This window comes from Syngnathus leptorhynchus, chromosome 2, assembly GCF_054491065.1.
Source record: "Syngnathus leptorhynchus isolate UIUO chromosome 2, UIUO_Slep, whole genome shotgun sequence".
Taxonomy (NCBI): domain Eukaryota; kingdom Metazoa; phylum Chordata; class Actinopteri; order Syngnathiformes; family Syngnathidae; genus Syngnathus; species Syngnathus leptorhynchus.
In genome coordinates this window covers 16,461,227-16,476,906 of record NC_141196.1, presented here as the reverse complement: position 1 = coordinate 16,476,906, position 15,680 = coordinate 16,461,227, and the positions used below count along the sequence as shown (strand labels likewise).

The following is a 15,680-nucleotide window of genomic DNA, read 5'->3' as shown; positions in this document are numbered from 1 at the left end:
ATCTATCTATCTATCTATCTATCTATCTATCTATCTATCTATCTATCTATCTATCTATCTATCTATATATATATATATATATATATATATATATATATATATATATATATATATATATATATTTAGTGAGGTTGAACTGGAAATGTATCTCTGTTTATGTCTCTCTCTCTCTTTCGCTCTCTTTCTCTCTCTCACACACACACACACACACACACACACACACACTCACACACACACACACACACACACACACACACACACACACACACCTACACGAGCATGTGTGTGTTTTTTGGTTACACTCCCAGCCTTCACACATTTACAGGAACGGTGTAACGTGTGTGTTCACAAAGTTTGTTTGAAACTCAACAGCCTCATAAGTTGTAATTGAATAGTTTCTCCAGAGGGTTGTTGGCATGTTGGCAAAGGCAAGCTCCAATTTGACTCCAGAACTCCCTCTCATGTAAATTAGACACTCTTCCCCAACCAAAGCAATCATTTGGTCGCACTGGTGCAGCGCAAAGTCTACCAGCAAGCCACAGCAGAACCAAACTCGCAAGACACTGGATGTTACTTTTACAAATGTCTTCTCTTCGCAAAGTCAGGAGCCATGCCAGTTGGTTTCATAAAAAATTGGTTTGAAGTGGTGGAGTATTCTACTTTTGTTGTCAAATTGCTTTGCAAATGAGGCCCACCCTGGCAATTTTTCAAAGTGTTTGCACTATATGCAGTTTCCCTCAGGCACTGGTTTTGTGAACCTATGTCGTTGTGCATGCATATGCACGATGACTGCCTTCCGCTCACATACAAGATAAACATGCCAGGCAGAGAGTGAGATGGAAGGCAGTCTGCTTATGTCTTGTCAGCCTGTCTGTATGCCGTCCTTGTGTTCTTTAGCTTGACTGACATGCTCTATCAATAACATGTCAGGTAGACAGTCTGAAGGCCTTGTAGGTTTTTACCCATTAAAATGATATTCAATCTTTTTTGATGGGCTTTTTCTGTCTGTAAGCAGGCATTATAATGATCCAAGGTTCCGGTGCCATTCACATTGAAATTTTGTGCCGCTTGAAGCCACATCAAAATAATTGTTTTAATATGTCTCATTTTGGTCCTGGCAATGACATTAATTGGGGTTGATAATATATTGAGAATAAAGAAAAAATTTTTGAGGGGTCGTTTTGCATCACAGATCCTCTTGGCTCTTTATGACAGCAATTCTCTCTGGGCATCGTGAAAAAGGCATTGCTTGCGTGTCCCTTTGATTGCATGTCCAATCCAAGCAGCTAAATAATAATGCAGGGATTGAAACACTACGAAATAGCCCCAGGCTCAGAAATTTGTAATGAACAACAGCAGGGTGCCTTGGGGGGCAGGGGGGAAGGAATTTAGTCGAGAAAATCAGTTGTGGGGGTTCAGACATCCAAAGCTGTGTTGTTGTTTTTGTTGTTTTAAATTCTACAGCACATTTATGTGCATTCCAGGACTAAATAGTGAGGCTGCTCTAACAGGTAAATCAAATCTCGTCATGAAAAAAAACAAAAAACATTGACGTGCATTTGTTGCAATGCACTTCTTTGGACTTACCTCTGATAAGCAAAGTACTGCTAAGTCTGATCTCTTTCATCACTATAGTACATGCCTTTTTTCATTCTGCTCTGTCAAGAGCTCCTCTCGCCCTGGATTTAGTAGTAAGTGCCACAAATTAAAAAAAAAAAAAACATCACATGATCAAGGAGGGCATTTGATAATCCCTGAACTACATTGCTCCTTTAAGCCCAGTGAGTAAACCCATTTCACTGGGAAGGCAGGACCATATAGCAACCAGCGAGTCTGCATTACATAGTACCTACTTTATTGTCTATAGCTGCTGCAAATGACTAAATGTTGCCTGGAATATTTTAGTGATGACAACAGTGTGCAGTATATGACAACCCACAGATTTAACTCAACCCCCAGCATTCACACACAGGCTTTAATGACAACTCAACCTCAAGCATCCACACACAGGCTAAACTTCAATAGACCTTAATTTTATTTTTGTGGGGCTTGTTGAGGTTGGGAAGTTGAATATGACTAGACTACTATTTGAAATAATTTTGCACGTAAATCCATGGTGCGTTTCACCTAGGAGAAACTCATTGAGAAATGTTGGGTGTTTTTCCTCATTGGATAAATATATAATACATGATACATTTTCTAGCATATAACAACAAAAAACAGCATGTATCCAAGAACTCAGACCAAAAAAATATATAAAAAATCATTTTTCATGCATTTTTCAATTTCCCCAGCTGGTATCCCAGGTCTTATCAAATTTCAAAATAATAATCACAAAGGTAATTTTGGCACTATAAAGGGACAAATCAATTTGTTGTGTAATCCAAGACTCTCTCTAGCAAGCCTTTTTGAACAAATTTCCGTGTTGTGTTGAAGACAAATGTGAGCATGTTCTCCTTTTATTTGTGTGCTAAAATGATTAACTCATCAGTTTACATTTTACTTACAAATGTACACAACAGAAGTAATAATGAATATATCATAAAGCAGAAGGAAAAACATTGTTTTTCAATTAAAGCAATCTGAGCAAATGTGTGTTGTAAAGTTGGGGTTACATCATCAGCCTTTGGTTTTAAGTTTAGGATAGGGTGTGTGAATTAAATTAGTGATACTCAGGACCTTTTAGGCAAATAATTTTTATTTGTAAATATTTCATCTTCGGTAATATTTGCACTCTAAGATTAAAATGTCTCATGAAAATTGAATACCCACTTTTTTGTTTACCTTTTTATTTTGAATTTTAAATAAATGTCATGAGGTTTTGTAATGTAAATCTGATGTGAATTAACGCATGGAATTTAAAGTAAACAATTGCTAAAGACCAGGGGATATTCCAGAAAGATGGTTTTCTGAAAACTCCGTAATTTACTCGGTGAACACAAACTGCTCGCTGGCAGGTTTACTGTAAGAGACCCAAAGTTTCTACCTGTCTCCTCCCACACAAAGGAAGCGGTTAATCATGGATTGGCTGTTCATTCAAAATCTGATCAATATCGAAGCTGTAATAATTCAAAATACTTTACGTCGCAAGAGAATGTTCCGACCCAGATTAGACATTTTATCATTTTTAGAAAAATATCTTTCGAATGCTACCGCTTTTCTTTGAACAGTATAATTTATCACATTAACCTTTTCCGGCCACGTGATGGCCGATGGTGTACACTCGCCTTGTGTGCAGGCACCATGAGTTCAATTCCCACATGTGACGATTCGCATGTGTGTGTGTGTGTGTGTGTGTGTGTGTGTGTGTGTGTGTGTGTGTGTGTGTGTGTGTGTGTGTGTGTGTGACTTAAAAAAAAAAAACTTCTTCGACCACATATCTCCAACCTCAACACCACGGACGACCACTCACCCAGAGCAAACTTTATGCATAGCTCTATGTTTTTTTGCAAACAGTGTTTTCTTTATAATATCGGGGATGTAGAGCAATTTTTTTTTCTGTTGGCTGAGCAGAACTCAATGTTTGCTTTAAAATAGTATTGTAATGAGTGTTGGTGTAGGCTACAGCGTCACATTTTAAATGACTTCAATAGGTATAAAACATAAAATGTGTTTGTTTCCAGTGTCCACGAAGTGTAGAATTAACTGAATAAATTATTAAATTGTTATCATTAAATTATTTTAAGTAGCCACTGAATTAATATTTTAGTCTAAATTAATATGGACTTTGTTTTATAGTCTGAGTCAATTTAAAACAATTAAATTAAAATGAGGTGCAATCACAGCCTAGTAAACATGCCTTACCTTTTTGATGAATGTTTTTTATGTTTCATTTTGAGCTGCTTCCAATTTCCTTTTTCTCCTGTTGGATTGCATCTAAATAAAAATCAGATTTCATTCCTACTTAAATTCATAACTATAGGCTATGCTACGATCTTATGGTTAAATGTTATATTAATGGAATACAGTAATCCCTCGCTACATAGTGGTTCGATTATCGCGGCTTCACTACATTGCAGGTGTTTTTAAAAAAAAAAAATAATAATTCACAAATTCAAAATAAACCTTCTAAATTGAGAAATTATGGCACGGAAGTTCCCCACACGCCAGCAGAAGGCAAGGAGTGTCCACACAATTGCAGTACGTACACTTGTACCTTTTTACAAATAAAGTTGTTATAATAATAAGAGTTCTAAAAACATATTTACAGTATTGTAACTTGTTAGATATTTTTTATAGAGTTCTAAAAACACATTTACAGTATGTATACTTAAGTTACATGTACATATGTCTCTCTCGCACACACACACACACACACACACACACACACACACACACACACACACACACACACACACACACGTATCATATTTATATTATTTGTACATTATTTTCTGTATGTCATTTTTACTAAGTGGTGTTTGCAATTTTTAAACTAATATTTAATGTTCTAATGATAACATATGCAGCTTTATTTTTTCCAAGTCACCATGTAAATTATTGTGTGGGTTTTTTAAGGTATGATTCCAACATTGTTGCTTTAGCTCTTTTCATTGTTTGTCTGTGGTCATGTTGCCCTGTTAGCAGTACATTAAAAGGTGACAAGGCTAATGAGATGGAAAATCTTTCATCTCTGCAGGGTTAGCAGCTCAACTCTGACTTCTTTTGTGCCCTAGTAATGTTCATGTCACCTGGCAATGTGCTGTTGTAGAGCAGGAACATTAGGATCATAGTGTTTCATACCCATGTGGGTGGTCCAGGTGATAGTGACACTGGAAAAGTCATCTGGCTTGCTGCGTGAGATTTTGCTCTTCCAAATTGATCAGAAAGCCTCACAGGATATTTAGGGAATGGTTTGGAATGAAGGTCATTGGTGGAAATCGCTCTGTCTCTATGAATATATACATGTGTGCACTCAAACAAAGCAACCATTTCTTGCATCTCTCCCCCAAGACAACAACTCATGTTTATTTGTCACATCAATTAGATGGTATCATGGTTACATAGCCTACTCAATCTGCAGGGAAAATTTTGTCGACTAAATTCATTGTCCCAGCTAGGCCCATTTATTCATTTATATTTCATGAATGTGGTGGATGTGCTGCAGTAAAAGGCTGGCTGTTTTTTCTTTGAATCCTCACTTGGTTAGCTTGGCCGGTGAGGTGTCTTTCTTCTATGCAATTAAATATAGATGTTAAGAGTCTAAAGTTGAGTGTCACATCTGTCCCGGTGATACCGTACAGGGCACCATTAAATGTGCCCAAGCTGCATGTTTGGATATGAGGGCATAATTGAAAGCACCTGCTTGGAAAACAACAGGGCCCAGGACACGGCTCACAGGTCCTCGGTTTGATCCCAAAGATCTTTTGCTCAACTATCACTTTCGTGCTGGCTTCTCCTCATACATTTGTGCGTTTTATCCCTCCCCCACTAAGGTCAGCTCAAGACACTTCACTCTTTCTGTTTTTTTCACTGTGGCACTGCGAGTATGCAAATAATTTGGATCTTTGCATAATCACAAGCAGTGGGACCATCTGTTGTTGGCTTGTTGACATACCTCGTGTCTGCTTGTTAATGGGGTTTTGTTGTATGTAAGCGATGTATTCGTATATTAACAATGTGATAATCATTTAACCCAAAAAGCATTCCAGCAAAGAAACATATGTTTTGGGGAATCTTCCTACAAAGGATTTATAATCTTTATAGAGGAACTGAAATAATGGTTGGGACGAGAAAGCAAAACAAAACCATCATCCTTGCTCACGTGAGGTTTGATAGACATGGACAGGATGAAGATTTAATATGACTCTTGGATTAGTGGTCAACTGGCACATGCTTGTTTATTCAGTTTGGTGAAGCCCACTAAAATATTTCCCAAAGTGCTCCTACAGATAGAAAATAAGCTGCAACTTCTGTCAATGAGGATTTACAGGAGATGACCTCCAATGAAATATCCCCCTGATAATGTGTTTTTCTTGTAGAATGGGATCCAAACGCCAGAGATGTCTTTTAACTCGCCATCACCCATTTGTCCTCATAAGGTAAGATTTGGCTTGCTTTCAGACATTGAATTTAAGAAAATAACATTGACTCGCAATCAGGCTCGAAACCATGTTTGGTGAATAAGTGTTCCACATGGCCCCAAATGCCTCAGTATGATGCAGTAAAATGATAATAAAAAGATTTAAAACAGGTCAAATTGTAGCAGTACATTGTAGATACGCGTACAGTATATGCAGTATATTTTTATTGTCTCGCAGCATATTCCCAAATTTAGAATAAATGTATTCAAATGTCAAATTCAGTTATAAAAATCAAGATTGACATGATGCAAAATGACGGCGCTTTAGTGGCGCACTGGGTAGCACGTCCGCCTCACAGTTAGGAGGGTGCGGGTTCAATTCCACCTCCGGCCCTCCCTGTGTGGAGTTTGCATAATCTCCCCGAGCCCGCGTGGGTTTTCTTCGGGCACTCCGGTTTCCTCCCACATCCCCAAAACATGCTTGATAGGCCGATTGAGCACTCCAAATTGCCCCTAGGTGTGAGTGTGAGTGCGGATGGTTGTTTGTCTCTGTGTGCCCTGCGATTGGCTGGCAACCAGTTCAGGGTGTCCCCTGCCTGCTGCCCGATGACGGCTGGGATAGGCTCCAGCACGCCCGCGACCCCCGTGGCGACAAAGCGGTTCAGAAAATGGATGGATGGATGATGCAAAATGTGCAATCTGAAAAATAGGTCCTGAAAACTGAGGTTTTCTCTTTCATTAAACACCCGAATAATTATTTTGTAGTTTTTCTCAATCTAATAAATGGCCATGAAAATAGGGATTTTTTTTTTTTGTTGGCACATAAAACATATTTGGCAGATGTAAGGGTTTTGCCCTTGAAAACTGGTGTACTTACTGACGTAAAATTGCAAAGGTTCTAATATACTTCAAGTTTGATTGACTGTAGAAACTTGTGAATATTTATTCAATGTCAATTACCCCAATACATGCAGGGTTAGAGTCATCCTCACATGCTAATGACGTCAAGTCTTTTGAAGTAACTTTCCGCTTCTGATTCTCAGCCATTCCCCAATGTGATAATGTGTTATGCAGTGAAATTCACACAATCTCAGTTCACTTAGCAGTGCATGTGTCATAATTGACTATGTTTCCATTTTTCGGGCGGATGAGTGGCAGTGGCGGCATAGCAAGAAGCCACCGACCTCAATAAAAAAAGCTCAATGAAGGGAACCTGCCTGGCAGCCTGTCATCAACTGTCGTGTGCTCTTCCGTATAGAATCGTATAGCTAATGTTGAGCTCGCTGTCGAGAAATGACTTTGGCAAGTGCAGACGGTGGGAGGACAGTGAATATGAATAAAATATGACACACATCATTTTTGTCATGGTGAAATCACGAGAAGAGGCTATCAAGTTGTGATCAGAAGGCAACGTCCTTCATGCAAAGATTCAACAATTTTTCAATAAGTTATTACTGTAGGCATTCAGCACAATATTACATTCATTCTATCTCACAGTGTAATGACTTAATGACAGTTTAAAGATGTTCCTTTTCCTTAACTCTATTCTGCTTCTGTGCACCCATTTGCTCATGTATGGGGAAATAGTGGGTTAGTGGATGGGGTTCTTTACATTTTAGCTGTTAGCAGCAGAACATAATCTCCCTTTCGTCAGCTCCCATTAGTCATCGTGATCTGCACCGACCCAAAATGTGCCGCCATTGCAATGGGCCAGCTGGGGTAATTTAGTGCGTCAGTCAACTCGGGAGGCTGTTAAGTGAGCGAGCAAATGACTGGATATGATTTGTGTGAAAAAGAATCTTCACATTTATAATGGTTGTCAGAATGGAATATTCTCTGTCTTTTTGCATGTCTTCTCCTCATCTGTATTGTGTGCCCCCACCACCCCGCGCCCTCTACTCAAGATACTGTAATGACGAGAGGGCTTTTAAACGCGCTGCTCTGTGATTATATTAAAAGAGTGGGAGAGCGGGGGAAGGAGGGGGAGATCGGGTATATATAATTGCTTCTTGACACATTGGCCAAATTCTGCAGTGCCAGGATCTGAGCAAAGATGATTAACGGCTGTCCGGGTGGGTGGGCACCACGGGTTGTTGGGGTCCTTTGGTTTCCATAGCGACCTTAGTCTAAAGGCCATATACTGCATATCCCAAAGGCCCACACATTGTTAAACTACAATTATATTCACATTGAATGCATTGTCTGCCCACTGCAAACTCTCTTATTCACCCGCCAAGCAACTTACCGCCTTCATTTTTTCTCCTCACTCCCCGGCTTCTTTTATTATCTCTGCTAGTTTTCTTAAATGGTCTCCTCTTGCTGGCAAGAAGATTAAGAGTGAAAATCTTGGATTCTGTGAATAATTGATAAGTGGTCTCACCTCAGAGCATCATTACAGGACGGCAGTATGGGTAAGGGGTGAGGCTAAGATCATAATTTTGACACAAGGCTTCAGGCAATAGAAAATTGTGTCAGTTTCTCACAAGGGTAGAGCATGAAGAAGTGTTTCTCATTAAACCACAAGTAGTGCACAATAATGAGCACACACATAGTTTTTTTTTCCCCCCTGCATATTAACAGCAGTGTCACACTCATGTCACGCTGGATACTTTTAAAATAAGGCAAACAGATTTTTTACAAGTAGTAAATAGTGGTGTTTTTGTTGGCTTGTGCAGCTAATTAATGTGTTTTGTGGTTGTCACACAGTACATGCAGCATATACATGCATGTTCCATATGTTACAGTATAATCCAGTTAGGTGACAGATGGAGAGGGCAAAGGATGGGGGTGGAGTTCAAGCATCTCAGATAGTATAAGACCTAACTGCTACTCTTTTTGTGCCTGCTCAGAAAGACTGAAGGCAAATTACAGCTGAGCATCAAGATGTCCTTTTACCAATGTGTTTGACCCACAAAACAAACTCCTCCCCTGTAACAAATCATCCAACAAGATGAAAGTTGAATAATATGCTTCAAGTGCATTTATCCCAGGAAGCTAACGTGTAGCATGTTAACACAGTCATTGCAACCCATTAAAATCCTTAAAAAGAAAACAGGGTGTAGCAGTATTTTAAGTCAGAAAATGTCCACTGAAAATGCATACCCTAATGATGATTCATTCTGTATGATAAAAGAAAATAGCCCTGGCATCCAAACAAGAAGGTCGTACAGCAATAAGGTTTATATTCAGTATCAAGATGCAGAGGCGTGGCTGATGATTGCTGGTGTTGTTGCAGACTCAAAACGTCTCAAATTGGACATCACAATTAATGTAAGATTGTCTTGATAGATAGCAGGTGTAAATGCTCAATTGGTGGCCATTGTCAAACAAATGAACTTTATTACTGGGTTAAAAAAAAAAAAGATGAAAGGTCATTTGTGGCCTCTGGGATCCGTGCGATGTGGCGTCTGTCACTACCAACAACCGCATGTCGGGATCAAATGGGAAAACGTATGTGGCGCAACCAGCCTGCCGTGTAAGAAAGGCAGTCAGCCACTGTCACTGTCACATTAACAGGCCAGTTTCCGGTGTCTTTCTTTATCATAAGAACATCCAACTTGCTGGTTTGTTATTGTACAGTGCAGTTTTAAAAAGTCATGGTTACAAAACTGTGAAATTTTCCATCAATGATATGAGCTGTTTTAGTTAAGTTGTGTTTTGTTGTGTTTTGTTTGGTTTTGCTTTACTAGTCGGTCATTAATTTACATGCCGTCAATATTAGTTTTAAGGTTAGAATTTGGGTCCCTGAATAATATATAATAATAAAATAACCTGTTTACATGCCTCTACGGATACACACAGATACAGTACACACTGTCTATATGCACACACTACATTTTCGCTGTGATAGAAAATAATGTCAAAACGCCACAGCAAAATCAATGTATTTGTGTTCGGTGAGGATACGCATTCACAAGTACTTGCTGTACTACAAAGACTAGACTACTATATTCCTTGCAGAGAGAGTAGGAGCATGAACACTTTGAAGGCGTTGACGAGATATTCAGGTTAGAAGAGAAGTAACCCAAGGGTCTTATTTGGAATTAAAAGAAAAACCTATTAAGGGCATATTTGTGTTTCTGCGCGCATATACATGGACTTTAAAAACCTAGATACTGGCAATATTCAGGTTTAAAAGGCTTATTGGCTGCATGTAAACGTAGTGTGTGCAGGTAAAGTGACCATACCCGAACTTGTCAGCAAACACCTCCCAGTAGGAAGGGGGCACTATTTCACTTGCTAGATTTGGGTACCAAAAGGGATAACGGTGACACTGATAACAGTAACTAGTAGTAACTATATTAATGCAGATTAAGAGGAACATTTTTAATAGTTCAATAATTGACGGTCAGTCCTGAAACTATTAATCATGATTACTAACCAGAAATTCAAATGCATTCTACAACTTCGAAGAGAAAAAAAAATGCTGTTGCCTGAATTATGTTGTTGAATAATGTCTAGTATTGTATCTGCCTATGCACATAAATCATACCTGATGTTGATGTGACACCTCTGTCACTCTTCAGGAGGCACCAAGTGAATCATCCTCGGTGGTTTCTCTTTAAAAAAGAATCGGTGTGTGCCTATTATTGTTCTATATTTTGTGTGTGTATATTTTGACTGTCTGCGACTGCCTCCACTCTCTATCAGTGTCATGTCCACAAAAAAAAGAAAAAAAAGAAAGAGTATGTTAAATTAATCCATGGTGACGCATGACCTGCATCACAGGAAGCCGTTAGCGATGAGGACAAGCACTATGGATAGATAAATGCTTGTGGCTATTTGTATTACTTTTTTTGGTTCATTGGCTATACAGATAGTAAAAAATATATATGTTGACTTTCCATTTCCCTGACAGTGCCAATGGAAAACCAGGTATTATCATTGTAAGGCTGAATTTTCATGTTTTTTTTTTTTTTTTTAAACCTCACCACAAAGTAAGTTATCATTGATTTTCTATCATGAAAAAGAGGTTGTCGTTATCTTCACTGGGTATAGCAATAACAACCCTCTATGACAGATGTTATTTCTCTCCAACAATTTCCACACCCAGGGCTAATGGCATAAAAAAATTCTGGACAAAGTGAAGGTGCAATATTTAATATGTGTTTTCCGTCTCTGTCAACTTGCCATGCTCATATCTATATCTCATATCTATATTGGACCACACCTCCAAATGTTACCAATCAATGATATTTTATTGCAAATCAAATTCTTCTTTTGGAATGGTGAAATCCAATATCCATGGTGACGCAAACAAATTGTATATTGTGGCAGGTGTACTGGGAAAAAAACAACAGCAACAAACGACTTATGAGAATGCGATTCCCTGCTTACAGAAAGAACAACGTATCTTACAACATGCCATTCAAAATATCTCAAATTAGGATTCCAGTACAGTTCAGCATTGACATTCCCACATCTCCTGCTCTGTATTTGCTCCTCCCTTGATGGCTGCCTATTTCTTGCACATGCCACACAATATCTCCCCTCTATATCCACCTAAACCAATCAGGGATTTGACGACCTCGCTTCTAATCAATTACCACACAAATCAGTGCACAGGCCTTTGATGGAGAATCATTTGTCAAATCAGCCCAGATGGCTGGGGGCATGTACCCCAGTACCACAGGCTATATCCACATGGAAATCTCTGCCCAGACTGGGCTCTCCTGACACTCCCAACCTATTAATGGGAAGTCATTGTGCACTTCAGATCAGCAGTCTAACTGCTTCGCTACCCGAAATTGAAAATGGATAAGCAATTTATCCTGACTTGTACCTTTATAGATAATATCTAGTTCCATTATACAAAGGACTTTTGGAAGGTTTGCTAAACAAGAATTTGACAGGTTGTACAGCAGGTGTTATTAATAGCACAGTGTCAAATTAAAATGCATCACATGAGCCCTAATGTAACTTGACGCATGGAAACAGCACTCAAAAAATGCTGTTCCTCATTAACATACATGTCATTAGTACAGAATTATAATGAAACATGTTAACTGGATGTTTTGACTAGACTGGACAATAAAATTTCCCTAATATATAATTTACTCCTAAGGTTTATGGAATGACTCCATAGAGTGTTGAAAAACAGCAGCTCATTAAAATCATCAACACACACGCACACTGCTTATCCTCACGGCATGCTGGAGCCTATCCCAGCAGTCTTTGGGCGGTAAGCAAGGTACACTCTGGACTGGTTGTCAGCCAATCGCAAGGCACACTTAGACAAACAACCATTCGCACTCAGTCACACCTACAGGAATGTGGGAGGAAACCAGAATACTGGGATGAAACTCACCCAGGCACTGGGAGAGCATGCAAACTCCACAGTCTGAATCGTATGTTGCACCTCTAAACTGTGAGGTGGATGTGCTAACCAGTGTGTCAATGTAATGCTTGTATATATACCGGTCTGTCCATCATCAGTCCAAAAACAAAAAAAGCAATTAAAACGGTGGAGTGCATACATCTACACCATACAACAGCTGCCAAAGAGCTTTACGAAGCCTCACATTCACTTATTTGTATTTGCAACCTTTAAAATTGCCCAAATGTGTTCAATTCATAATGGCCTATCTTGAGCGAGGTTCTGCTCTGCATTGTAGACAATCATAGAATTAAATCTGAGGTTTCATAATACACAATAATAAAGATTTTAGGCCTTATTAGCTGGCTAATTTACTATTCACGTCTATTTAATTAATGGGCACCAACTTCCAAGTTATTTGAAAACTTTGTGGTAAAACAAAAAGACAAGCAGATGTTAACATAGCATTACAAGATTTGGTTGGAATCGATTTGATTTTCATTGTTAACCTCTCATGAATTGGATTTTAGAAAATCACTTTACTTCACTTGATTCTTATTTCACCTCCTGCTGCTTAAAGAATTGAACCTTGTTTTTCCTTTTAACATTCACATTTGGTCTGAACGTAAAGAATATGCACACGAGGCAAAGCGAAAACGGAAATCACTATCTTGAGGGCACACTCATGCGCATGAATAAGCACACACAGCCAAATAAATTACTAATACATACAAACACACACACACACACACACACACATACAAACACACAAACAATAGAAATGTTTAAATATGTAGCATAATTAAAAAGTTTTACCCTAAATTCCAACTTTAACAAGCAATTCCCCTGGTAAAGCCGCTACCATGCAACTGTTGGCCAATAGGAAAACTTTAGGTAAGTGCCTCAGGGTTAATGACTCCTACAAAGCAAGCAAAGGTTCATTAGTTTGCATGGTCAAGCTAAATTTCTTAAGAAATACATCTCCAAGGTTTTGCAGTTAATATAAATTGGGCCCTCTCTCGATCTTCTGTCAATAGACATTAACTAGTATGGCACTCAGTAGATGCAGACCTCCACCAAGGATGAGCAATCCTAATTTGTACCAGCATCAAATTCTACACCTCCAGAGCTACGATCCTCCAGCTTTTTAGGATTCCAGCAACATCCACTTGGACATGAACCAAATTTCAATAGATACATCTTGAGTCTGAGGCCCATTCCTTTTTTCCTTTTAAGGAAAATGGTTTAGAAGTCTGCGATTGGCTTGCCGCCAGCTCTGGGTGTACCCTGCCTACCCCCTAAAAAATGTTGAGATAGGCTCTAGCCAGCCCGCAACATTCCTGAGGCTAAGCAGTTTGGCTGATGAATGAATGAATGCTGAAGAAGTGTTTGCACATGTTTGCAGAAATAAAAGAAATGTCACTTGAAACAAAACCTGTTGGTCAAGAAAAAAAAAATAGAAATGGCTAAAAATTGTGAATAAAAAACTTTTAACTTATTGATTCACAGATGAAATGTTAATCAAAACTTGCTCAAGATTCACAGTCATGCTTTAAGTTATTTAAGAGGTTCTTTTAATTAATTTATTCATGAAATATTATTCAAAGGGTGTGTGTCTCATTGATGTATTCTGGCCTCAATCTCTTCCAGTGAAACGTGTAGTGTGGTGGGAAGACATGGATGCCAGATCTGTCAATGTGTTTCCAAGCAAATTTAATATGTTTTAAGATAATAGCTGACAACGTGCAAAGACTGAGAACAATTTAGTCCAGAATTATTGATATATAGCGCAAAGCCTTTTAATCCTCTAAAACACAGGTGTCAAACTCAAGGCCCGGGGGCCAGATACGGTCCGCCACATCATTTTATGTGGCCCGCGAAAACAAACTGTGCATCAAATTTGTGTCATTACTAGAATTGCAAATTGTCTTCACTTTTAAAAATATCTTCTTTTTTTTTACATTTGACCAGTTTTTACTCGTCCGATTTGAAAACGAGTCATTTGTCAGTTTGTTTTATAGCTTATACTGTATATAATATGAGGTGCTTGTACATTTATTTGGGTTGACAGTCATAATGGCCCTCCGAAAGAAACTATGACTACAATGCGGCCCACGAAAAAAAAATAGTTTGACACCCCTGCTCTAAGATGTTTTATTTTCGATGGGGCTAACACCGCTAGACCCATCCCTACTACTTATATGTATATAAGGAGCCCACTGAATGCCCTTTCATTAGTTGCAATTGAAATCTATTATTACCTAATTCAAAAATAAAAACATTGGCTCATTTCTACCACTTTAGTGCTGTTAGTCATTAAAACAAAAGAAATGCATCCCAGAGGAGAGGGACAAAAATGAAAATAAGGTGAATAGGACTAAACGGGACTGGAGATCTAAACCATTATTGACATTATGGAGAATGTGAGATTACTCGCCAAGACATTATTGAATATTAGAAAGCTGCAGGTGTTTGTTTAAATTCAGCCTTCAGATACTGCAGCCAACACGAGTGGCGTCATGTGATCATGAGTTTATAATTTCACCAGCCCGGTGCTATACTCATACATACCTTATCGTCCTGGTCGAGGTAGTCTTCAACCTTGTTCTTCACTATCATAGAAGAATGTTGTTGACTTCACTCAACAAGAGCGAATCAAACTTTGGACCTCCTTCATGCCTTATGTGAAAAATGACTTTTATGTTCAATTGTGTGTACAGCATTTTGTCAGAGCTGCAGTTGTACATTATAAATAATGTTGAGTTGAGTTGAAAGAGTTGAGTTTAATCCCAGGAGACAAATTCAAAATTAATAAATGCTTTGCAGCCTATGGCATGGGGCGCACAAGGAAACACCAGACAAATAAAAGCAAATACAGTGGAGCCTCGGTTTTCGAACACAATCTGTTCCAGAAGGCTGTTCGAGAAGTGAATCGTTCGAATTTCGAATTTTTCAATTGCAAATAATAGAAAAAAAAAGAATCCGTTCCAAGACACACACAAAAAACGCCTTTTAAAGCATTTTTTTTCATTTGCGCATTTTGTCCGATCGTGCAACTGCAGCTCACCGCCGAACGCGCAACTGTAGCGCGTCACCGACTGCGCAACTCCACCGCGCTGGTCGCATCATTGTGACAGAGCCGTCGCTGAAATTTAGAAAATATTTTTAAAGTCCTGATGTACTTTCCAAAATTTAAGTGGACATCAGTGCACATGGAGCTTAGTTTTGTCCGATCGCGCAACTGCAGCGGACCGCCGAACGCACAACCGTAGCGTGCCACCGACCGCGGAACTGCACTGCGCTGGTCGCATTATTGTGACAGAGCGGTCGCTAAAATTTTGA

The 15,680-nt window shown here is 38.9% G+C and overlaps 1 protein-coding gene across 1 annotated transcript in view; it reads left to right on the top strand.

The window, feature by feature from the left end:
• pcdh11 (protocadherin 11) overlaps positions 1-15,680 on the top strand; it is a 227,548-nt gene that overhangs the window by 144,288 nt on the left and 67,580 nt on the right. Inside the window, exon 7 of the mRNA XM_085906694.1 lies at positions 5,982-6,041. Within this exon, the coding sequence (XP_085762820.1) occupies positions 5,982-6,041 (60 nt within the window). The remainder of the gene's footprint in view (positions 1-5,981; positions 6,042-15,680) is intronic.